We start from the raw sequence: 26,833 nt of genomic DNA on the forward strand, positions 1-26,833 counted from the left end.
AGAAATTTTGCTGATTGATAGGGGATCAAATACTTATTTCCCTCATTATCATGCAAATCAATTTATAACTTTTTTGAAATGCGTTTTTCTGGATTTTTTTGTTGTTATTCTGTCTCTCACTGTTAAAATACACCTACCATTAAAATTATAGACTGATCATTTCTTTGTCAGTGGGCAAACGTACAAAATCAGCAGGGGATCAAATACTTTTTTCCCTCACTGTATATATACACTCACCTAAAGGATTATTAGGAACACCATACTAATACTGTGTTTGACCCCCTTTCGCCTTCAGAACTGCCTTAATTCTACGTGGCATTGATTCAACAAGGTGCTAAAATACTAAGGCTGATGGACAAATCTGGGTATTTTGATTTACATGAGGTTGTTTGAAACTTCCAGACTGCTCTATAATTAGTAATGCATCCCAGACACACTGGACCCACTCCAATTTACATATCATCCCAACAGATTTACATATCACACAATTGCTTTTGCACTGCATATTGCCTTCTCCCACCTGTATACAAGAGGAAATACTTTTGTGAGAATGCTGTTTATTGGCTACCACAGCTCAGCATTCAATACTAAAATCCCCTCTAAGCTTGTCACCAAACTCAGGGCTTTAGGCCTGAACACATCCCTCTGCAACTGGATACTGGACTTCATGACGGTCCACCCCAGGTATTGAGGGTAGGCAATAACACCTCTGACACATTGGCCCTCATTGGCTCTTGACTAACAGACTGAGAGACAGTCTCCCAAGCAAGAAAACTACTAAAAAGTATTAAATAGCAAATTAATAAATCCAATTAAAATTGAATTGACCCTTCTTTTGCACTTACTGTCCTGCACTTCTTTGCACTTTCCTTTCATACTCTTCCACTTTACTGACTGTTGTACCAATAGCCATTTTGTATATAGTAATTCTTGTAGATTTATATTGATCTTTAACTGTATATTTTTATTTTTATTGTTGTTTTGGATATGTAACTAAGCATTTTACTGCTAGTTTACACTTGTTGTTTATGTGTAAGTGATAAATATATCAGATTAGATGTTGATGGTATAGTGTAATGATACACTAATTTACCCAGTACGAGTCCAGATTATGTGTTTATATGCAATACAATGTATGTGGGCTGTATAATCCATATTGTGGTGGTCCACAACACTTTAATACCACTCATAACCACAGTGGGAAAATGTCTGGGAACCCCTGGTGTAGTTCAGCACTGATGTGGCTTAATTACTTTAATCCTTCAGATATGTGTTAAGGCCCCTACAGCAAGGCAACAGCAATTTGCTCCAAAAGTTCAAATGAAAATATTGGCCAAATCCTATAAATCTCTCAATTGTTTATGGTATACAGTAGTAACTGCTCAAATAATTATAATACAAAATCCAGATAATTGACCTGACTTAAAATTAAATGCATGGCAAGTTAACAAAATCCAACAAATACTATTATAAATATTATTATTACTAATAAAGGTTTGCATGTGCTTTGAAACAATAGTGAGCAAACTCTTATTACTATCCATAGCCAAAATAATGATACTTCCTCTCCCACTCGCTCAGTCATTGTTCCTGATCCTACCTTTCTCCTCTTCACTGCTGCCTCTCTTACTGTCACTGCTCCCCCTCCCTCTTTCATTGATCCCTCTCCCTCAGTCTGCTTTACTTCTCTCTGTGAGAGAGCAGCTTCTGTTCTTGCTACTGATCCCATTTGTATAAAGCCTCCCTGAACTGCTCTCCCTATTCTAGTCCTTTCTGTGCTTCTACATGCTTTTACTCCTCTTTCCTCTGCTTGTCCTCCAATTTCTTGTATTCTTCACTTTGTTCCTCTTTCTCTTCTACCATCCCTCTCTTCTTCACCGCCTCTGTCTTCTTGTCTTCTTTCTCTCTGTCCTGTGCCTCCTATTTCATCTAGCTGCTGTACATCTTCTCCTATAAAAGGACAGTGAAGACAAACAATACATTATTAATACACAAACAACACTTAAGGCTGTCATGCCATTGGCTGATCATCTTCTCTGAAGCCACTTCTCATCGTCTCAAGACTTACGTTCCATGCTTAGCTACTGTCCTAGGTTAAAGTGTACTAAAAGCAATCTGATAGGTTCTTAGATGTGGAAGCCATGACATCATTATTACTCAAATCTCAAATGCTGTGAAAGCAAATCAGTATAAAATGTGGCATTTGTGATTGCACATTGTATTGCAAGTCGCCCTGGATACGAGCATCTGCAAACAAACAAAAATAATAATAACAATTGTGCTACAGAGCCATTTAATGTTTGTGCAACTGAAGCTACTACAGTGATAACACAGTTGATGTAAGCAGTCAAATACTGTGACTGTTACAGTACAGTTACTTTGGACTATTAGAAGTATTTGTGTAGAGAGGAGGGGCTTGTGCATATCATGTGTTGTCATTTCTATATACACCCACCTAAAGGATTATTAGGAACACCATACTAATACTGTGTTTGACCCCCTTTCGCCTTCAGAACTGCCTTAATTCTACGTGGCATTGATTCAACAAGGTGCTGAAAGCATTCTTTAGAAATGTTGGCCCATATTGAAAGGATAGCATCTTGCAGTTGATGGAGATTTGTGGGATGCACATCCAGGGCACGAAGCTCCCGTTCCACCACATCCTAAAGATGCTCTATTGGGTTGAGATCTGGTGACTGTGGGGGCCAGTTTAGTACAGTGAACTCATTGTCATGTTCAAGAAACCAATTTGAAATGATTCGACCTTTGTGACATGGTGCATTATCCTGCTGGAAGTAGCCATCAGAGGATGGGTACATGGTGGTCATAAAGGGATGGACATGGTCAGAAACAATGCTCAGGTAGGCCGTGGCATTTAAACGATGCCCAATTGGCACTAAGGGGCCTAAAGTGTGCCAAGAAAACATCCCCCACACCATTACACCACCACCACCAGCCTGCACAGTGGTAACAAGGCATGATGGATCCATGTTCTCATTCTGTTTACGCCAAATTCTGACTCTGAAATCGAGACTCATCAGACCAGGCAACATTTTTCCAGTCTTCAACTGTCTAATTTTGGTGAGCTTGTGCAAATTGTAGCCTCTTTTTCCTATTTGTAGTGGACATGAGTGGTACCCGGTGGGGTCTTCTGCTGTTGTAGCCCATCCGCCTCAAGGTTGTACATGTTGTGGCTTCACAAATGCTTTGCTGCATACCTCGGTTGTAACGAGTGGTTATTTCAGTCAAAGTTGCTCTTCTATCAGCTTGAATCAGTCGGCCCATTCTCCTCTGACCTCTAGCATCAACAAGGCATTTTCGCCCACAGGACTGCCGCATACTGGATGTTTTTCCCTTTTCACACCATTCTTTGTAAACCCTAGAAATGGTTGTGCGTGAAAATCCCAGTAACTGAGCAGATTGTGAAATACTCAGACCGGCCCGTCTGGCACCAACAACCATGCCACGCTCAAAATTGCTTAAATCACCTTTCTTTCCCATTCAGACATTCAGTTTGGAGTTCAGGAGATTGTCTTGACCAGGACCACACCCCTAAATGCATTGAAGCAACTGCCATGTGATTGGTTGGTTAGATAATTGCATTCATGAGAAATTGAACAGGTGTTCCTAATAATCCTTTAGGTGAGTGTATGTTCTTGAAACTACAAAATCAGCATTGAAAAATACTTTGTCATGCTGAGGTTTTGGGCACTGCGATGTCTGAAACTTTTCTGATTCATCTCCATCCCAGTCCCCCGTCTTCTCTTGGGTTCGGACACCTTCTTGCATGTCTTGTGGCTGTAGAAGCTGTCTTGTCTTACCATTCTGTCAATGTGGCTCAATACAGTGGCTCTCAAAAGTATTCTCCCCCCCTGGACCTTTCCACATTTCATTGTGTTATAACATGAAATCAGAATAGATTTAAATCAGGAGTTTTTGCCAATGATCGACAGAAAATGTCCATAATGTCAAAGTGAAAAATATAACAAATTGTTCTAAATTACTTTCAAATACAAAACAGAAAATAATTGAATGCATAAGTAAATCACCCCTTTGGTCAATATTTGGTAGAGACAGTTTTGGCAGCAATTCCAGGCATGAGTCTCTATGGATAAGTCTCTACCAGCTTTGTACATCTGGACACAGCAATTTTTGACCATTCTTCTTTGCAAAAAAAGTTGCTCAAGCTCCATCAAGTTGGACCTTTGGTAACAGCAATTTTCAACTCTTTACATATATTCTGAATTGGATTGAGGTCCGGGCTTGGAGTGGCCCATTCCAGGACATTGACCTTTTTGTTTTTAAGCAACTACAGTGTGGCTTTGGTTGTATGTTTGTGGTCATTGTCCTTCTGGAAGATTGATCTTCTTCCAAGTCCCAGGTCTCTTGCAGACTTCAGCAGGTTTTCCTCCTGTATTTCTCTGTACTTTGCTGCATCCGTTTTGCTCTCTATCTTTACAAGGTTTCCTGGCCCCAATGCAGTGAAGCATCCCTACAGCATGATGCTGCCACCACCATGCTTCATGGTAGGGATGGGGTTCTCAGGATGATGTAAATTGTTAGGCTTGTGCTAAATATAGTCCTTACCTTTTAGGCCAAAAAGCTCTATTTTGGTCTCATCAGACCATAGAATCTCCCCTCCATTTGGTCTCAGTCTCCCACATGCCTTCTTGCAAACTCTAGCCCAGATTTGATGTGAGTTTTTTTTCAACAATGGCTTTCATTTTGCTATTATCCCATAAAGACGTATTTTGTGAATCACCCAGGATATTGTACGCACAGCGTTTCTCAGCTCAGCCGTGGAAGACTAACACCTTAAAAGTTGCCATAGGCCTCTTGGTGGCCTCACTGACTGGTGCCCTTCTCGGCCGGATACTCATATAAATAGGGTAGGGTTGGGGGGGATTACATTTAAAAAGTCCGTTACAGAATACTGATTACCTTGCTTTGAAAATAACAAATCGTCATAAATCAAAGAAATCGTGCACCGTCATTTTAATGTAGGCGTTGGTTTCAGTTTTCTGCTAATCACTGATATCGTGTAACGCATTTACTTGAAAACTTGAAAACGGGTATCTTCTCTGTTAATTGTAAGTACGTTAAATGCTTATAAACGAAAACACACTTGTTTCTGCAATGAAGACATTATTGCACATTATCTTAACTTGTTTTAATCAATTTATACAAGTTGAAATGCGCAACACAGAGCGTTTAAAAAAGTATGGACTTCAAAATACTTATTTTCTGATGTCGCAGGAAAAGCTATGTGCTTAGTTTGCAATGAAATTGTAGCACTATTCTAAGAGTACAACTTAAAACGTCACTTCGTGACGCAACATGCAGATAAATATGAGGACATGTCTTCAGAAGAGAAGAGAAGGGGTTGTAGCATTTTGTGGTCCGAGGTCCGGACCTCGGCACAGTGGTCCGCGGAGTCCAGATCACGTAGCGCAAACTGGGATGTTTTTTTTTTCTTCTTCTTTTCTTGGACATAGTGTCTAAAACGCGTTTACTGTAAAATATGTGGTCGACGTATGGAAACTACAAACTTAATAATACAAAACATAATATTATAGTTATCAACCCTACTGTTTAATAATAAGAATGTGTTTACTGTTATTATCCCGTGCAATAACGCGGAAGGCATTAATGTTAACCAATAAGTAGCCGATATAGTTTTGCCTTTTAAAAACAAAAACACAAATTCGAAACCAAATCAGAAAGTGTTCACATGCGCACCGTGTCCGGTCCGGAGCCGAGCGCTCTAGTGCTGCAGCCCCGACACGGTCACTGCGCTGCCATTGATTCACTTTTCTAAACTCCTAAAACTGTCCAGACTACAGTGATATAATCACACATGTTCATATTGTCCGTGTGTCTGAGCCTCAGTGTGTCAGTGTTGAGTCAGTGAAAATGTCCTCCATACGGGCTCTGGTTCGGTCTTCCGCACCGACACGGTGGCTTGTGTCTGTTACCCACAGTACAGCTGTGCTGCTGCACATGGACATGGCGTGCCTTCATCTGCGTACAATTTCCGAGGTCCGGAGCACTGCACTGCACAGAGGTCCTTTTTGATACGCTTGAAATTGTTTTGTATGGTTTTATGCAGTTGACACTGTTATATATAAACCATACAGCCTCCTTCTGGTACAGTACTGTTTCAGTTTGCTGTTTGGGGCGTTTCCAGACGTGATCTTTGTGTTGTGTGAACAGTTACGTTTTTACAGTAAGAAATTACATTTCTATGTGTCGCCAAATGTGAAAATGTTGTCATCCCTAGAGCGACTGAAACGCAAGGTACACTGTGAGGTGTGTATCAACACTTAGGCTGCTGTTTCCGTATTATAATTGTAATAACATTACTATTACTTTTCAACATTTTTTTCCCTTTAAATAGCGGTCTCTGGTTCTCAGTTTTCCTCACTTAGTTTCTCGTGTTTCTGATTCGAACTACATACACAGACTGCGATTTCTTGGATATGGACTCATTTAAAAATATATAATTCAAGGTTACCGATGGAAACATTGCGTTAAAAATAACCCCATATGGATTAAAAAACCTATACACTATACCTACTGTAGTTTTGTGAACTTTGACAGAATATTATAAACAATCAAAGGTAGTAACTGTGACGAACTGGTCCGGACCAGGCCGCAGAGCGGACCTCGGAAATTGTACGCAGACGAAGGCACGCCATGTCCATGTGCAGCAGCACAGCTGTACTGTGGGTAACAGACACAAGCCACCGTGTCGGTGCGGAAGACCGAACCAGAGCCCGTATGGAGGACATTTTCACTGTCTCAACACTGACACACTGAGGCTCAGACACACGGACAATATGAACATGTGTGATTATATCACTGTAGTCTGGACAGTTTTAGGAGTTTAGAAAAGTGAATCAATGGCAGTGCAGTGACCGTGTCGGGGCTGCAGCACTAGAGCGCTCGGCTCCGGACCGGACACGGTGCGCATGTGAACACTTTCTGATTTGGTTTCGGATTTGTGTTTTTGTTTTTAAAAGGCAAAACTATATCGGCTACTTAGTGGTTAACATTAATGCCTTCCCCGTTATTGCACGGGATAATAACAGTAAACATTATTATTATTATGTCGCAGTAGTCCGGACCTCGGACCACAAAATACTACAACCTCTACTGGAGGAAAACTGCAGTCAATAGCACGGGATGGTTTCAAAAGAAGAAAAATGAATGAAGCTTTTCCACGAGAATTTATTCCGCTCAAGATGAATTACCAGAACAAGCTATGTGTATGTGGTTGCTCCATTTTCAGAGGGAGAATTCATCAAGGAATGTTCAGTTGAATCTGCTGCAATATTGTGCGCTGATAAGAAAGCGCTTTTTGAAACACTTTCCCTGTCAAAGCGTACTGTGACACGACATGTAGAAGAAATCGGAGAACTCGGAGCAACAGTTGAAAGCTAGGCTAAACTGTTTTTCTTGTTTTCTCCTGTCCTCGACCCAGAGCTGTGACGTTAAAGACCAGCTGTTGATTTTCATACAAGGCATTGTTGTAGATTTTACATTGACTGGAGAACTTGCATCAGTGCAGTCAATGAGAAACACAACTGTCCGGAAAATGTCAGATGGCTCAGTTTGGGGAAGGTGCTGAAGAGCATGGGACCTGAAATCAGAGATCGATTTGTTTTTGCGAGTGAAAGGAAAAGATGCAGACTCCCCTCAACTGCATGAGCGAACTGGCAGAGTGATTTTGCGCTTGGCGCTGATGTCATGGGTCTCCTGAATGAACTGAATTAAATATTCAATTACATAAATTCCATGGTCTACCAAAAGGGTTACGGGCGCATTCCTTTGAAGGTGCTTTAGTCTGGTTTTGCTAAACGTTTCAATCAATTATCTTAAATCTTTATTTAATTTTTTCAAGTTAAAAAGTAAATCAATGGAAGAAAGTAGTAGAAATACCTGAATGTTAATTGGTGACAGGCATTGGTTTTGGTATCAAATTTCATTTTTTTAACCCTCTATCTGACTGCACCAATGTCAGGGGTAATTGGTGACATTTAAAAATTGTCACATACCTACAGCAGTTGTTTTTAAGTTATGCACGGTTAGGCTACTGTTCCTGAAGTAAAAAGGATTTTTTTTTAACCAAAGTGGTTTTCTTTTTCTGATTGTGGGGCCATGATCCCTCCACATAACAAAGGGGGGCATGACTGAAAAAGTTCCAGAACCACAGCACTAGGGGGAGCCGGGACACTTGAAAACGTCATCTCCACTGGATTGTGGACACGATTGCTATGGTCTATGAGTCAGCACACATTCTGGTGCCTGAACACCTGGTGGCACGCTCCACTTGAGGCATGGCTGCATCATGGGCCCTCTTTCCAGCCCTGCTCCCACCATAGTTTTTCATCGGTCGGTGAACCACTGATCAGGCCCATCTTGGTCTCATATGTGCCCTTACGCCTTCTTCACGGTAAGGTTCGGCTCCTGGCCCCTCCCCTACCTCGGCTGTTCTACCAATGAAGTTGAGGCCTTGCCCTATCTGGCTGCGGCCTTGTGGCAGCCTCCTTATCTCTCTGCTGCTGGCCTTCCACATTGGGTATACACTTGCATTGGGTATACACTCCCCCCTCCCCCTCTAGGTGGTTTCTTTACTCGATGGATAATGATAGGTTGTGAATGCTGACCCTCCTGCTAACAGTAAAGCCTTGTACTAGGTGACTTGTTGATTGTGCTGAATCGGGAGACTCCAGCAAGTACTTGAGTTGGTTTTAATGATCTAGGCTTTATTTTAATTAAAGGCTTTAACACAGAGAAGGCTGGAATCAAACCATGGGTCCATGGGCTGAGACAACAGTGCCAATCACTGCATCACCAAGCCACCCAAATATTAAATGATTTAATTTATGCTAATTTAAGCATCTTTATTTTGTTTAAAGAAATTACTGTGAAGTCGGAGAAGCTTCATTCAGCTTCATTCAGTGTGTGTGTGTATATATACACTCACCTAAAGGATTATTAGGAACACCTGTTCAATTTCTCATGAATGCAATTATCTAACCAACCAATCACATGGCAGTTGCTTCAATGCATTTAGGGGTGTGGTCCTGGTCAAGACAATCTCCTGAACTCCAAACTGAATGTCTGAATGGGAAAGAAAGGTGATTTAAGCAATTTTGAGCATGGCATGATTGTTGGTGCCAGACGGGCCGGTCTGAGTATTTCACAATCTGCTCAGTTACTGGGATTTTCACGCACAACCATTTCTAGGGTTTACAAAGAATGGTGTGAAAAGGGAAAAACATCCAGTATGCGGCAGTCCTGTGGGCGAAAATGCCTTGTTGATGCTAGAGGTCAGAGGAGAATGGGCCGATTGATTCAAGCTGATAGAAGAGCAACTTTGACTGAAATAACCACTCGTTACAACCGAGGTATGCAGCAAAGCATTTGTGAAGCCACAACAAGTACAACCTTGAGGCGGATGGGCTACAATAGCAGAAGACCCCACCGGGTACCACTCATCTCCACTACCAATAGGAAAAAGAGGCTACAATTTGCACAAGCTCACCAAAATTGGACAGTTGAAGACTGGAAAAATGTTGCCTGGTCTGATGAGTCTCGATTTCTGTTGAGACATTCAGATGGTAGAGTCAGAATTTGGCGTAAACAGAATGAGAACATGGATCCATCATGCCTTGTTACCACTGTGCAGGCTGGTGGTGGTGGTGTAATGGTGTGGGGGATGTTTTCTTGGCACACTTTAGGCCCCTTAGTGCCAATTGGGCATAGTTTAAATGCCACGGCCTACCTGAGCATGGTTTCTGACCATGTCCATCCCTTTATGACCACCATGTACCCATCCTCTGATGGCTACTTCCAGCAGGATAATGCACCATGTCACAAAGGTCGAATCATTTCAAATTGGTTTCTTGAACATGACAATGAGTTCACTGTACTAAACTGGCCCCCACAGTCACCAGCTCTCAACCCAATAGAGCATCTTTGGGATGTGGTGGAACGGGAGCTTCGTGCCCTGGATGTGCATCCCACAAATCTCCACCAACTGCAAGATGCTATCCTATCAATATGGGCCAACATTTCTAAAGAATGCTTTCAGCACTTTGTTGAATCAATGCCACGTAGAATTAAGGCAGTTCTGAAGGCGAAAGGGGGTCAAACACAGTATTAGTATGGTGTTCCTAATAATCCTTTAGGTGAGTGTATATATATTACATTATATATATATTACACACACAAAAATATAAACAAGTCAAACAAAAATTTCCCTCAATTGTTGTGTATAGTTTGTGTTCAACAGGGGGTGGGGGGTTGTATAGTCGTAGCAGACAAATGGGGGGTGGTGGTGTGTTTACTCTGTATATATACACACACGCACACAGTTAGGTCCATAAATATTTGGACAGTGACAACTGTCATCATTTTGACTTTGTATGTCACATTTTTATATGTGGTCCCCCCAGTTTTAGGGGCTCAAAAGTAATTTGACAAACTAATATAATCATGAATTAAATTGTGAGTTTCAATACTTGGTTGCAAAGCATTCTGACTTCAGTTTTGCATTCAGCAAGTGAAATGCGTGCTGAATTCGAGTCAGGCCTGGTGATTGAATTGGCCATTGCAGAACATTCCACTTATTCACCTTAAAAAGTCTTGGGTTGCTTCCACAGTATGCTTCGGGTCATTGTGCATCTGCATTGTGAAGCGCAAAGGATTTGCAACCAAGTATTTCAAAGAGAACCAAGTATGATAAAGAGAAATGTTGTATAAAATAGAGAAACATACTCATCCTACAGGCCCTCCTATCATCTCTGGGGCTCTGTGGTGGAGAAGGTTAATGGCTCTGGGTTAATGCTGATCTGCTCTCACAGTAGTCAGGTGAGCAAGTTTATTTGTACTGCTTGTAGCTCCCTCCAGTAGTCAACACGAAGCACGAGGTCTTGGTTAAAAAACGGGGTTTTATTTCAACAACATATCATGTCAACCCGTGAGAACTGGGTTGAAAGAGAGAAAAAAAATAAAAGGAAATTATAAATACAATGCATGTATGTATGTCTTGAATACAGTTTGTGCCGTTATAGTTACACACTAGTTAACACAAGCTATGCACATGAAATATATCACAGACAACTGGATACAAAAGAAACATACCTCGTAGGCTGCTTCCTACTTAGGAGGGGCTAAATCTCAAAAGCCTTCTTCCTTGTCTTCTTTACTCGGATATTATACATTTAGATATCTTTATATTCTTAATATTTACTTAGCTCGGAGAGCTCTTGCGATGCTATGTTTTAGCTCTACACTTTAGATGTTGTGCCCCCTTTAATTACGTGCGGAACACAAGGATGGCGCTAATTAGTTCCGCCTCTACGATATCCTATTAATTTTAGGTAGGAACCAAAAAAATAGTCACAAACTTAACTAAAGCTGAGAGGCAGTTACACTCCCACCAAATCACAAGTGATTTCTCAGAACAGCTTGGAGACACACATACTGCATATAAACTGCACATAATATTAATTTCAAAGTACTAACTATTTACTTATTATCTTAACTTAAGAACTAGTTGAAAGAGTGACTAGAGGATGCTGGAGTCTTCAGTCTGCTTCCAACAATGTAACTGTCTTATGGATGGGCCTCTCCAAATGAACAGGTTTAGAGATGCGCTTTCCTCTTCCATCCAGAGTTGAATCGCCGATAAGCAACTTAAGCCTTCTCACTCTTCCGTCCTTTCCTGGGTACACTTCAATAACCTTTGCTAACTTCCACTGGTTTCGTGGTGTAGCATCATCTTGCAAAATGACAATATCATTGACCTTAGCGTTTCTGCGGTCTTTGGTCCACTTCTGTCTCTGTTGGAGATTGAGGAGGTATTCCTTTTTCCACCGTGTCCAAAAGTTGTTGGCTAAGAGTTGAACTCTGCGCCATCTTTTACGGAGGTACAGATCTTCCCTGACGAACTTTCCAGGAGGTGGAGAGATGATCGTGGATTTCATGGTCAGGATGTGATTTGGTGTCAAGGGCTCTGGACAGGATGGATCGTTCAGATGATCAGTGGTCAGAGGTCTGCTATTTACAACCGCCATAACTTCATATAGGAACGTTCGTAGTGAGGAGCAGTCAAGTTGTCTGGCTGACTGTTCTAGAATGGACGTCAAGACACTTCTGATAGTGCGAATTTGTCTTTCCCAGACGCCACCCATATGACTTGAAGCTGGGGTGTTCATGATGAACTCACATCTCAGTTCTTTGAGTTCCTCTTGATCCATCTCCTTTAATGCTTGAATGAACTCATGCCTGGCACCAACAAAGTTTGTCCCTTGATCACACCTTATTTGCCGTACTATTCCACGAATAGCGATGCATGAACGCAGAGCGTTAATGAAGGCATCTGTGGTCAAGTCGTCGAGCATTTCAATATGCACTGCTCTGGAACACATGCAGGTAAGTAAGAGTCCATAACGCTTTAACTCTTTTCTTCCTTCCTTGATGTGGAATGGCCCGAAGCAGTCCATCCCGCAGTAAGTAAATGGAGGGGTTGTTTCCATTCGATCTTCCGGGAGATTTGCCATCCTTTGTTGTTCTGTGCATCTTCTGAACTTCCTGCACGTTGTGCATTTGTAAATATGGGATGACACTGCCCTGCTGCATCCCAGGATCCATATACCATTGGATCGGATCTCATTTATGGTCATTCCCCGTCCCTGATGGTGCACTCTCTCGTGATAGTGCTTGACGAGTAATGCCGACACGTGACTGTCTCTAGGGAGAACAGCTGGATGCTTCACATGTGGATGAAGAGCAGCATGAGTTAAGCGGCCTCCGACTCTGAGGATACCTTGGTCATCCAGGAATGGACCCAACTTGTGTAACTTGTTGGCCTTGTCTTTGATTTGTGAGTTCTTATGACACTGGATGCCCTGTATTTCTTGAGAGAGGGTTGCTTGTTGGACCATTTTGATTATGCTGAGCTCTGCATCTCTCCTTTCCTCTAAACTGGTGCTTTCCCAGGACCTTGGCCTGAGGCCTTTCGCTTCCCTTGCACGCCGCTTTAGTCTGGCTATAGCTTTCACCATTCTTGACCAGTCAGAGAACTTTCGTAGACAATCTAACAGTGACCTTATTTCCTTTGCCAGGGTGTCATGAGCCTGGGCCTTCTTGATCTCTGGATCACTACTTGCAATCTCTCCCACCTTGACTACTTCACTGGTCAGCTCTTTCTGCCAAAGAAAGCTTGGACCCGTGAACCAGTTGGAAGCTACAAGTTGTTTTGCTGCAAGACCTCTTGAGGCATGATCTGCTGGATTCTCTTCGGAAGCCACATACCTCCATTGCGCAGACTCCGTACTTTGCTTGATGCGTTCCACACGGTTTGCCACGAACACATGAAATCTCCTGGCCTCGTTACTGATGTATCCGAGGACAACCTTTGAATCGGTCCAGAAGAATTCTTGTAGGCAATCTATCTCCAGTTCCCTTTTGAGCATGTCACTGGTGCGGACGGCTACGACTGCTGCTGACAGCTCAAGTCTTGGTATGGTGGTAACCTTAGCAGGGGCTACTCTTGACTTCCCCATTACCAAAGAGCAGTGGACTTCACCTGATGCACTGACTGCTCTGAGGTACGAACACTCGCCATAACCTGACACGCTGGCATCAGAGAAATGATGGAGCTCGTAGCTCTGAACCTTAAAGTTTAATGGAATGTAGCATCTCTGAATCTTTACACCAGCCAGGTTTTGCAGGTCTTGGAGCCAAAACTCCCACAGGGGTCGAAGATCATCAGGTAAGATGTCATCCCAACTGAGCTTGTTATGACACATCTGCTGCAGAATCTGTTTTCCCACCAGGATGAACGGTGCCACAAATCTGAGTGGATCGTATACTGAAGCGACAGTGGATAAAACTCCTCTTCGGGTAAGTGGATTTTCTTTCACAATCACTCTGAACTGGAACTCGTCAGAAGCCACGCACCACTGTATGCCAAGTGCTCTTTCCACGTGTAGCTCTCCCAGGGCCATGTCCAGGTCTTGGGCGGCTTTTGCACATTCTTCTTTGGGGATTGAGGCTAGGACTTTCTTGCTGTTGGAAATGAACTTGTGCAGCCTGAGTTTGCCTTTGTTGCAGAGCTCTCTTGCCTCCTTCACTAACTGAATAGCTTGGCTTTCAGACGCTAAGCTTGACAAGCCGTCATCAACGTAAAAGTTCTTCTGAATGAACTTGATGGTGGCTTCACTGAAGTGTCCGTGTCCTTCGGCTGCGAGGTGCTTGAGTCCATAGTTAGCGCAGCCAGGTGATGAAGCAGCGCCAAACTAGTGGACCTTCATCCGGTAGATGGATGGTTTGGCTTCAAGATTTCCATTCTCCCACCACAGGAATCTTAGGTAATCTTGGTCTTCTGCTTTAACGTGGAACTGGTGGAACATGCGTTCAATGTCACACATGATTGCCACTGGACCTTTCCGGAAACGACACAGAACTCCCACCAAGGTGTTTGTCAGCTCTGGACCGGTCAGGAGATGGTCGTTTAAGGATGTCTCTTGAAATCTCGCCGAACAATCGAAGACAACACGTATCTTCCCAGGCTTTTGGGGATGATACACCCCATGGTGTGGGATGTACCATGCTGGAGCTTTATTGAGGTCTTCTTCTGGGACCCTTTCTGCATCTCCACGTGTTATGATCTCATCCATGAAGGTCTTGTAGTCTTTGTAGTACTGTTTGTTTCTTTTCAGCTTCCGTTCTAGGCATCTGAGACGGTGGATGGCGCACACCATGTTATCTGGTAAGTTGGGTCTTTCATTCTTGAATGGCAGTGGCATCTCATAATGACCATTGTCCTTGAGCCTGATGCCTCTTTCCATCTTTGACAGGAATCGGAGATCCTCTTGAGAGATGTGACTGTCCTCCAAAGACCTTTCGACAAAGTCCGATTCCAGCACCTTGATGACATCTGCAGGTGAGACTACCTCTTTGACTTGAGTTCTACAGACATAGTGAACTTCGCTTGTGAGGTTTGAAGAGGACTGAAGACCAGGCATCACTTGCCTCACGATGACCTGGTGACTTATTCCAATTTCATCTCCATAGTCAAGACATGGGTTGCCATAGCCAACTACGCTCCAGCCCAGGTCTGTTCTCTGAGCAAAGGGCTGATTTTCTTTACCAGGCACCACTTGCCTTGGGACAAGAGCTTGAGGACAGTTGTAGCCGATTAGCAGGCCCACGTCGCAGCTTTGTTGAGGAGCAATCTCGTCTGCGACGTGTTCCAGATGAGGCCATGCCTTTGCAGTCTCTGGTGTGGGAATATGATCTCTGTTTGCAGGGATGAATTCTCTTGAGTAGGTCACTGGCAGAGGAATTATCTTGTCTGAGTAGAATCCTCTCACTTGTAGTCCAGTCAGTTTCCGACAGGACACAACTGTGTTTCTTGAAGCCATTGTGGAGAGCTTTAGCTGAACTGGTTCCTTCTTTGTGTGAAGAGTCTTTGCCGTTTCTTCCAGGATGAATGTCGTGTCGCTCTGTGTATCGAGGAGTGCATACACAAGAACTTCACGATCTGGCACACTTGTGACTGACAACCACACTGGAATGACTGTGGATGTATGAGTGTCTTTAACATTCTGTAAAACTCTGTTGGATGTTGACTCACGTGATGATCTTGCTGCCCTATCTTGTGGCCGCTCTATTTTCCTTTCCCTTGACTTGCCACTGTTCCCTGCTCCACTAAGCCGTGTTGACATCCTTTCTTCTTTGGTGCGGTTATCATGGAGGCAAGCTGGATGTCTTTTTTCACACATATCGCAGATCTCTCTGTTTTCACAGTCCTTCGAGCGATGGCCAAACTTCAGACAGCCGAAACACAATTTCTTCTCTTGAACAAACTTGACTCGCTCTGAAATAGTCTCATCCATAAATTTGCGACACTTGTGTAGACTGTGACCTGCCTTCTCACAGAAGACACAGCTTGTGGTAACAGCTTTCTCGTCTGAGTTGGTTGCCAATACCTTTGCTCCATGACCTCTTGTCTTTGAAACCTTGATCTTCTCATTTTCACTTGGTTTTAGAGCGTGGAGGGACGTTATTGGGTTACAGGCGATTTTGGCTTCACGTGTGAGAAACTTGACGAACTGGCTAAAGCTTGGGAACATGTGACTTTGTTCTTCCACTTCTATCACCTTCCTATTCCATCTTGAGGTCAGCCAGTCTGGAAGTTTAGAGAGTATTTTCTGATTTTCGTTGCAGTCGTTGAGTACTTCAAGACCTCTGATCTGAGACATGGCCGCCTCACAGCTGCGAAGGAAGTCAGCGAGTTCTTGAAGTTCCACACTCCCCTTAGAGTTTATTTTGGGCCACGTATCAAGCTTATCTCTGAAGGCCTTGGCGATAAGGAATGGATTGCCGTATCTCTCTTCTAGGATGGTCCACGCTGCACAATAAGCTGACTCTGTGCCTAGCAAGAAGTAGCTTTTAATGGCCTTTTTGGCTGGTCCACCCACATACTTTCGCAGATAGTATATTTTCTCTTCAGCTGGTATGTTTTTCCTGTCAATAAGTGTCTGAAAGGAGACTTTCCAGTCATTAAATCTGAGTGGGTCGCCGTTGAACGTTGTTGGTTCAGGTACGGGAAGACGACTCGCACTGATGGACTCTGCGAATGCTCTAACAAGAGCTGCAGTATTGTCTTCTTGTTTTGGTTGTGTCAGAGAGTGAGGTGGGGAGCAATGCTGCAATAGGCTACTTTCATGCTTGACTTCCTCTTTCTCCTTCGGAGGGACACATTGATGGAGCAGCCCAAATATTTCTTCATCTGAGCATTCACTTTGTTCATATACTTGCTGTCTCGCCTTAGCAGCCTCTAGCTTCTTGATTGTCTCCAATCTTTCTAGTTCTCTGCGCTTGGCTTCCAGCACCCTTTGTCTTTCTGCATTTTCAGCCTCTTGATTAGCTCGTAAATTGGCTGCTTCAGTTTCGAGTCTTTCAAGTTCTTTGATATGACGTTCTTGCTCTAGCAGTACTTTTAAAGTGGCTTCATTGGCAGCAACTTCAGCAGCAGCATCTCGTCTTGCAGAAGACTGGCTTGAACGGGATGTTATTCTTGAGTTAGTTTGAGAATGAGCAGACGACTTGGTGCGGTGAGAGTTGACGCTTACTTTGTCTGAGGCTGCAGCTTCAATTACAGACTCTATTGATTTCACTCTTTGTTCTTCACCCCCTCTTGTGTCTAGAAGAGCCTTTGCAGTCTGGATGATTGTTCTTGTTACTGCTTCGCAGGTGTCTGCTCTGCGACGTGTGTCTTGGTCGGGAATGTCAATGTGCCTTAAATCTTCATAAACAACGTTCAGATTATCTGAGGCATTGCTTATCTTAGTAATGTGGTCACGCAGCAGGTTGTTTGAGCATTGTCCACTCAGCGCTTGTTTGGCATCCTTAGCGATAGCTTTCCACTTCTCGTAGCTCACACTGAAACGGTGTGCAAATCTTCTTACTTGCTGATCGTGCAGTTCTTGGCCCTTTTCCGTAAACCTGCGGACCCTTTGGCTTCTATGTGGCTCTTGTGAGGAAGTGTGGTTATCTCCTGTGCCTTCAGCAGCTTGTGGTTGCATGTCTGCGCAGTGCTGCTGCGCGTCTTCACCTGCACCCTCTTTGTCACTCTCAAAGAAAAGCTCAAACTCTGACATTTTGCTTTAGTTTGGTTTAAATCTAAACTTGTTTTTTAGTTGAGTAAATTACCTTGTTCACAATAATCTAAGTTATGTTTAACTTAGCTTAAGCTCAATTGAGTAGTTGTTTTTAATCTCTGATATGTGAATAGTCAGCCTTTAATTACTTGCAGCTACTGACACTACTTTGGAGAAAAATTACTCTCTGCAGCTAAATTAACTTGCTTTTTCCAAAATAAAAACTGTACTAACTGTACTCAAAGACTAGTAACACTCACTTTGTGATCTATGGAGCTATGGTCTTCTTGCCTGATAACTTGTTATAGTTATATATGGCCTTATTTAAATCTTAAATTACCACAAATGAAATTAAACAAACCAAAAATATTAACTCTTAGTTAAACTTGTACATATACCACATTAAGTAATAACCATTCACTTTTAAGTCTAAATATGACCAATTCTGCCTTACTCTCGGTACTAATAGTTCTTAATATTCACATCCTACTCATCAGTAGACACAATATCAACACAGTAGCAATATCAATCCACTTCAATTTGAGAAAAGGTAAGTAAACAAAACATTAACTAATGGGAAATGCAAAGAAATGTCTCATTCTCTTGCCCAGAACGCTTAATGTCTCTGAATTACAGCTTAATTTGCGTTATGAAACCTGATTCTTCCGTGGGCGCTGCCTCTTCTCGCGCTGTCATGTGCGGATGTCTCGGCCCGACCACGACTCGCGCTCTCCGATGCCGTCTGTGAAGGCGCGCGCTGCGATGGAGATGTCTCAGCCCAGCCACGACTCGCGCTCTCCGATGCCGTCTTCCTCGCCTCCTCATGCGGAGCAGACGAGCTCTCACTGTAGCTCCCTCCAGTAGTCAACACGAAGCACGAGGTCTTGGTTAAAAAACGGGGTTTTATTTCAACAACATATCATGTCAACCCGTGAGAACTGGGTTGAAAGAGAGAAAAAAAATAAAAGGAAATTATAAATACAATGCATGTATGTATGTCTTGAATACAGTTTGTGCCGTTATAGTTACACACTAGTTAACACAAGCTATGCACATGAAATATATCACAGACAACTGGATACAAAAGAAACATACCTCGTAGGCTGCTTCCTACTTAGGAGGGGCTAAATCTCAAAAGCCTTCTTCCTTGTCTTCTTTACTCGGATAATATACATTTAGATATCTTTATATTCTTAATATTTACTTAGCTCGGAGAGCTCTTGCGATGCTATGTTTTAGCTCTACACTTTAGATGTTGTGCCCCCTTTAATTACGTGCGGAACACAAGGATGGCGCTAATTAGTTCCGCCTCTACGATATCCTATTAATTTTAGGTAGGAACCAAAAAAATAGTCACAAACTTAACTAAAGCTGAGAGGCAGTTACACTGCTGTCAAAACCTAATTTGTAGACTAGGGCAACTGTGATTCTACATGTAACCTCTGGAATCTATATATGTTAAAGTATGTTTGGTAATCTTTGAAACATTATTTTCATTTGAAATATCAGTAGGTATAGTTTCAGTGTAATACAATTTGTGAATTTCTTAATTTCAACTAATATTTTCTCATATATCTGAAGAAATCTGCAAATTTGAGAAATTACAAGTTTAATTAAACATAGATCGTCAAAATATCCGGTTTGCTTTGTACTGTTTTTGACAGTATCAATTGACAAGCCCCATCCTGACCCTCACCAGTTGTCCCACAGCCAGAATGAGGTGACTCCAAAGTGCCTTCAAGGCTATACATATCACCTCTTCGCAGCAAACTATGTGGAGACAGGTGGAGACTATGTGGAAATAAACCTTCATATTTCCTTTATTTGCTAAACAGATGTAAAACTACAATAGAAAAATAATCTATACAATCAATACATCTTAAGTTCAAAAGTAATTCATACAATGGATGAGGCTGTGCAGACAGTAATGTAAAGACCAGGAAATTATAAAATATGACAAATGTTTAACCTGTAATTTACCTTATATTTGAATAGCAAATTTCTGTCTTACCCAGTGATTCACTCATGATCTTCCTCTTCCTCGTCTTCAACTCTTCGAATAGCCTCTTCTCCATCTGCAACTCTGTGATCCCACCCTTCTTCTTTTCCAGAACTGTGATCCTTCTCTTTGCCTCCTAAAGATCTGATTTGTACTTGGCCATTTCCTGCAGTTTTTGGTCTACCAATAAGTCCACTTTTGCCTGCAGGTACATGTCCAGAGTGTAGCAGTGTTGTGCTGTTGCACTGCTCATTGTGTCTATGTGCTCCAGCAGCTTGGACACCTGTGCGCTGCTTTCAGGGCTCTTGTTGAATACGTGACTCCGGCCCCCAAACTTCTGGACCAGCATGCTCTTCTCCAGAGACTCAGCTGCAGTGTCCCTGTTCAGTGTGTCTCCACAGGTGAGCAGCACTATACAGTAGTCAGAGACCCTCTGACTGAACAGCTCCTGAATCAGCTGTGCTTCCTGCTGGTCCTCGTCTGTGAGTGGCAATGCTGGGGTCACCAGGAGGAAGGCATGGACTCCAGGGTCACAGAGAGAGAGGTAGTGCCAAGTCTCTTTCATCAATTGCTGTTTTGAAAGCCGAGTGTCAGACAGAGATGGCATTTCCAGCACAGACAGCCTGTGTCCAGACACCTGTCCCTGCCTCCAGCACCAGCGTGGGGACTCTGAGGAGGAGCTGGGCTCTGCTCTGAGCTCTCCCAGGGCCAGGAGGGTGTCTGCTAAAGCGGTCTTCCCCACGCCGCTCCTCCCACACAGTACAATGGTCACACTGATGAGTGGCTCATTGGCTTCACACACTGTAAGAGAACAGCACTGAGAGTTAGTAACATACTACAGTCAGCAATCAGCTACAAGTCACTTAGACATACATCAGTCCATCTATATGCTATACCATTCTTGTATTTAAGATAAATCTGGTCCAATTTGATATTACAGTTATTTTTTATTATATTATTTTTCCACTTTCTCCTTGCTCTTTTTCAGGGGCTTTGTCCTTCACCTCCTTCTGTCTCCATCTCTTCTTCTCTTTCTCTCAGTTTCCTATTTTGCTGTATGTCTTCTGCCCCTGGTACCAGGCAACATTTTAATTACAGGGTGTAAGTCGTTCAAGAAAACCAAGTCTGCACAACTAACATTTCAGTAACATTCACTTTTTGGTCCAGCTGCTGATCTGCTGTTTGCTGTTCTACTACTGTACCTGCTGGTCCCCACAGTGCTATTAACACTACCAGTGTTCCCAGCACCACTCCTGTTGTTCTTATTTCTACCAGCACCTCATCTACTACTCCTACTGTTACCAGCACTATTGCTATTCCCAGTAGCACTGCACACACTGCACATCTAGTTCTCTGTGGCTTTACACATTTCTCTCTGAAAATGTGTTGTTGATCTATATTTCCTTGTTTTTCTTGTTCCGTGTCATAGTTTCTCTTATTTTCCTCCTTCCCATTCTTCTTGGGCTTTACCTTTCACCTCCTCCTGCTTCATTCTCTCATCCTCTCCCAGCTCCTGCTGTGTGTCTTCTGCCTCCTGGTACCTCGCACCAGTGTAGCAGGCACCATTATACACCTCCTTCTCCTCCATACCTTTCTTCTTTAATGCATCTATGACATGGCAAATAAAGCTAATTAAAAGCCTAGAACAACAGGAAAACAAACCTAGAGAAATCTCATGAAAAGTAAGTAATAAAAAGTTCCACTGTTAATAAGAACATAAAGTTTACAAACGAGAGGAGGCCATTCAAACCATTGTGTTCCTTTGGTGTTTTCAGCTTTAAGCTTCTTGGCACTATGATCATCATTCCTATGTAAGATTTAGGCACTTTAAATTTAATGGCACCCTGGGATTTGTAGGGGTTTGGAGTTTTGGCAAAGATCCTTACCTTTGGATTTGGGGTGCAATCAGCAGAAAACTAAAAATCCCATAATGCATCACTAATCACGAGACTGACGTCAGGCACCATGTACAGTGTGTTAATAATCATTGAGGCGCGAAAGTGTATGAGGACTCGGGAGTCAAAAGTCATTCTCCAGGTTTAAAATAAAATTTAAAAATCCAGTTTTTTTTTTAGATAGTGTATATTGTTCCTATTTAAAACACAAGAATTAATATTAAACTGATTATATTTAGTTTGTGTTGGTTAGTTAACGTATTGTCAATATATTTCTATCCTCCTTCCTCCCTTTGTAACTTAGGCTTTCTTGATATTTTTTTAATTGTGTGTAAAAAGCAAACTCGAACACTGTATCATATGCATTAGATTTAATGGACATTGTGACTTTTCAGGAGGTTAAATAAATGCACTATATTATTATATTAGGTAAGGACTATTTTTATGTATAATTTAAAAAGTGGGGGCAGGGGTCAGATATTAAAATTAATTTCAGTTGGGGATATGTCCTTGATGGCTCGCTATTGTTTCACAGCTAAAACATGATGCATGTGTGAGTGTTTTGATGTATGGAGTGAATTCACAGTCAATTTCGACTGCAAAAATACATCTTGTGAACTGAAGTCTCTACAAGTGTGGGTTGCAGCTCCACTCTGCGCACCTTCAGTTGCGTCTCACAGTGCAGTTCTGTCTGCGCGCGCGCGCACGCTACTCGCTGCGCATGTGCAATCCACGAGACACTCGCAATTATGAGACTCTTTTCTCTCGGACTTCAAAAAAGAAAGTCTAGATCAGGCATCCTAGATGATCATCGGCACCATCAATCGCCATTCTCATCAAACATGGCCCCCAATAGGGGGAGAGTCTGCCTAAAGACTTATGGCAATTGGAAACGGAATTCTCCTGATTTAGCGTTAATGAAAGTGCATTTTTATCATTTTTAGCTGATAACTGCACAATCTAGGTTTTCTTCCGTCGTGGAGTGGTGACATGACCATACATTAACAGACATTAAAAAAAAAACAATGCACATTGTACCGTGTTGCACTATTAGTTTAATGATTTGTTCTTGTTAGTGAGCTGCTTATACCATTCAAGGTAATATTCTGAATATTTAAAAAGTCAGAGATTAGAAACAAAATGAGAAGTGATGTGTGCCATTTAATATTTACTTGATGTAGGTTAAGTCGTGAGTAGTATATTCAGAGCATGACTGGCTTAAAAATGCTTAAAGCCCTCTCTGAAATGCCACAAGAAACAAGCATTTAACAGGGTGGGGGGCATGCCCTCGGACCCCCATAGCAACCATGACTTTTGATAGATTACATACAGACGGGTGACAAATTAAAGGAAAAGCCAATATAAAGTGTCTCAGTAAGGTGTTGGGCACCATGAGCTGCCAGAACAGCTCTTGGCACAGATTTTACGAGTCTCTGGACTCTACTGGAGGGATGGAACACCATTCTTCCAAAAGATATTCCCTCATTTGGTGTTTTGTTGATGGTGGTGGAGAGCGCTGTCTAACACGTTGGTCCACAATCTCCCATAGCTGTTCAACTGGGTTGAGATCTGGTGAATGTGAAGGCAATAGCATAGGATTCACATCATTTTCATACTCATCAAACCATTCAGTGAGCCCTCATACCCTGTGGACGGGGACATTGTCATCCTGGAAGAGACCACTCCCATCAGGATAGAAATGTTTCACCATAGGATAAAGGTGATCACTCAGAATAACTTTGTAATGATTTGCAGTGGCCCTTCCCTCTAAGGGGACAAGTGGACCCAAACCATGCCTGGAAAATGCCCCCCACAGCATAACAGAGCCTCCAGACCCCCTCACTGTAGGGGTCCAGCAGTCAGGCCTGTACCGTTCTCTTGCACTTGCATGCACCTGCCCACTTGTCAAGAATATGGTGAAGGATGACTTATCTGACCATATCACTTTTTCCCACATCTCTGTAGACCAGTGGCTTTGCACCACTGAATTCTCAAATGTGCATTTGTCTTTGTAATGAGGGGTTTATGCACTGCCATCTTGAGCCAAAATCAAGGTCAACTGGGCCTGCTCAGCATTTTTATATATGCCACAGAGCATTACAGGATTTTAATTGCTAAATAGTATCATACAATAACACCTGTTTGGAGGCATCTGCATTCGTTATGTTCCTCCACTCATTTATTCAGGTTTTTCCTTTAATTTGTCACCTGTGCATCAAAACATACACAACTTCGCTTCACTGCCGTGCGAGAAAGTGAATCTGAAAGTAGTCAAAAAAAGTTACCAGCTAGGCTACAATAACAGCATGTTGTGGTATGTTAAGATGAAGATATATTTTACCAGAATCAACACAAAACCTGTTAATTTCAACACTTTTTTTTTTAGTTAATTTGTTTAAAATATAAAAATGTAGGCTGGTATGAATTAATAGCACCGACGACTCTGTCCTGAGGAAGCGGTTACTGACGTCGAGTAGATGGATGAATACAAATAACCAAACCCCATTATTTTACAATTTATCGAAAACGACTATATGATACGAGTTATATGCAGGTTTTGAACTGAACAAATTGTAAAGTCAAATGGCATTAAACAATGTAAAATACTCATGAGCATCAGTCATGTCGGTGTTGGCAGAAGTGATGTGCTCAGCAGAAGTCACTTCCGTACAGAGACGCAGAGCAGAGACGTTTCTGTGCTGTTTTTGTGCGGTGGACACATTGGCAGCAATATTGTAAATTCACAGGTTTTAACTACAGCTAAACGCAATTAAACGAGTGTTGTACTCTATTATGAATCCTGCATGACTAGTGGGCAACAGGTAATATACAAAATCCTTGACAAAACGTTGATACAATGGGGAATCGATATTTCTCACCATATAATTTGTCAGGTTTCCATTTGTTTGTGCTGTCGTTATCATGGCTGGATTTCAGAAAGTAGACAACCGCATGGGCTTGATATTAATTCACATATCAATTTGTGCAGAAGTCTAATATTATGAGTTATACAGGTTTGCTTAATGGGTAATGATCACCAGAGTAAGTAATTTAACTGATTGCCGCACCTGTTTAAAAGCAGGGATGTTTCAGAAGACATAGTGTCAGGAAAAGCGCAGGCAGGCAGGCAGGCAGGCAAGCAATCAACCAAACAATCAACCAACCAATCAATCAACCAATCAACCAACCAACCAACCAATCAATCAATCAATCAATCAATCCCTCAGGCAGGTTGCGGGATGCACAGACACACACGCCTAGAACACGCTGACTGAGCTGTATATGCAGCATTATTAACTGCCTTATGTTGTGCGGTGAGTCAAGTGACTACATGGGTGCATTATTGAGGGAGTTGGTTGGAAAACTGCTGGCAGTCTTGATTAGCCAACCGTGATAGAATAATTTGATCCGTGATTTAGAGAGGATGGGTAGTATGTGCTGCAGCTGATAGTAACGTATAGTTCCGTCGGCAGTGGACGTGTGTGAGTCAAATCCGTCAAATCCGGGCCTGGGTTTCTGGTTGTCGTATTGATGGGAATTTGTGGATGGGTTTTTATTAAGAATATAGCTATTTCATTGGGATTAAATGAGAGTTCATTTTTTGGGGAATGTATTGTATTGGGGAATTATATTTTAATACTACTACTACTACTACTACTACTACTACTACTTATTATTATTATTATTATTATTATGATTATTATTATTATTATTAATAATAATAATAATAATAATAATAATAATAATAATAATAATAATAATAAATATTTCTTAGCAGACGCCCTTTTCAAAATATAAGCACAATGCAAAGTGCAACAATCCAGGATAATTCAAGGCATAATACATTTTACAAATTCACAATTTACACAATGAGATATACAGTAAACAATATATAAGGTCTTACATCCTAGAATGAAAAAGCTGATAAGTGCATTATGGTGCGATTGATGTATTTATCCCAGCAGGCACTCGACGTAATTTCAACGTTGTTTCGTGGTTGAAATCTAGTTGCGACGTGGATCATCAAAGAATACAACCACAACCAACGTGGTTTTGGCAACGATTCATCAACGTCGAAATACACGTTGCTTTCAGGTTGAATAGACGTCGTGACAGTCAAAACAATCAAACAGACCCCAGATAACAAACACAATATCCCCTCAAACAAATGTATTTCCCCAGACGGTACTTTTTTATGGGTGTATTTTGAGTGACACGGTAAAAAATGTGCAAATTGTATTTATATATATACACAGCAGACATATATATGCTTTAATATACATACTTAAATACACATACATATATATGTGTGTGTGTATATATATATATATATAATGGTGCTCTATGACAAACCGCTTAGCTGACGAATCAGAGTCGGAAAGGGTCAAGTAATTAGATGAAAGAGTGAAAGCTTATAAACCTGAACACAGTCTGAGAAGAACCTCCATTTTAACTTAATTTTTCCTACTTCAACTTTAATTCAACTGGAGACCTGTATAAAACATATTGGAAAAACTGTGGGTGTGTATAAAAGTGCTCTCTAACCATAACTTGCATGGAACTAGTTTTAAAAAGATTGTTAGAATGTTTTTAATATGTTTTTCAGGTTTAATATACATGTGTAGAAATTCTAATGTGTTAATAGTACTATGACACATTTTGTGTTATTTTCTACACAATATGTGCAGGGTAATGTCTTTCTTCAAACACATGTAAATAAAGTAATTTCAGCCAAAAAAGTTTGGAGTTTTCATTCTAGGTTCATCTTGAAGTTGTACAATGTTTTTTCCTCTACTGTTTTTGTATAGTTAACACCAAGAAAGTGTATTTTAGTTGTTTTCTTTTCTTCTCCCCCCAGATTAACTCTTTGTCATCACTCACTCTCTCTTTCTGTGGTTGTTTGCATTTGCTGATTAAATTGATGTTGAAGGAATGCTGACAATTGACATTGATTTCATTTGCAAAACCAAATAATTTGCAAGTAAATTTCAATGTTGTATACATTAGATTTGTGGAAGAAAAACCATCTTCAATCAGTTTGGACATTAGTTGCAATGCCTTTAATACACGCAGCGTGGAGAGCAACAGTGAATCAAGAAGATCCCAAAGTCGCTCTGCCTTCATTTAAAAGTCAGAGGCTTTTACACACAAAGAACAAAGATCTGGTTACAGTCACAGAGTCATTACTATATCGTTATAAGACAGAGTTCATAGGTCAACACATGGATTAGGGAGCAGGCACTTCAATCATACTGTTT

At 41.8% G+C, this 26,833-nt stretch overlaps 1 protein-coding gene and 1 long non-coding RNA gene across 2 annotated transcripts; both read right to left on the reverse strand.

Annotated features, from left to right (window-relative positions):
• Positions 1–234: 234 nt before the first annotated feature.
• LOC136751563 (uncharacterized) lies at positions 235–19,040 on the reverse strand. The gene is made up of 3 exons (XR_010817028.1): positions 18,777–19,040; positions 10,786–18,619; positions 235–1,950 (listed from the first exon to the last, which is right to left on the reverse strand). It is a non-coding gene; the product is annotated as an uncharacterized LOC136751563 (long non-coding RNA).
• A 776-nt stretch (positions 19,041–19,816) lies between these two features.
• Positions 19,817–21,268, reverse strand: LOC136751885 (uncharacterized). Its single transcript, XM_066707637.1, has 2 exons — positions 21,151–21,268; positions 19,817–20,481 (listed from the first exon to the last, which is right to left on the reverse strand). Exons 1-2 carry the CDS (start codon positions 21,266–21,268, stop codon positions 19,817–19,819), a joined length of 783 nt encoding a protein of 260 aa, XP_066563734.1.
• Positions 21,269–26,833: the final 5,565 nt, after the last annotated feature.

The sequence above is a fragment of the Amia ocellicauda genome, chromosome 6 (genome assembly GCF_036373705.1).
Source record: "Amia ocellicauda isolate fAmiCal2 chromosome 6, fAmiCal2.hap1, whole genome shotgun sequence".
NCBI lineage: Eukaryota > Metazoa > Chordata > Actinopteri > Amiiformes > Amiidae > Amia > Amia ocellicauda.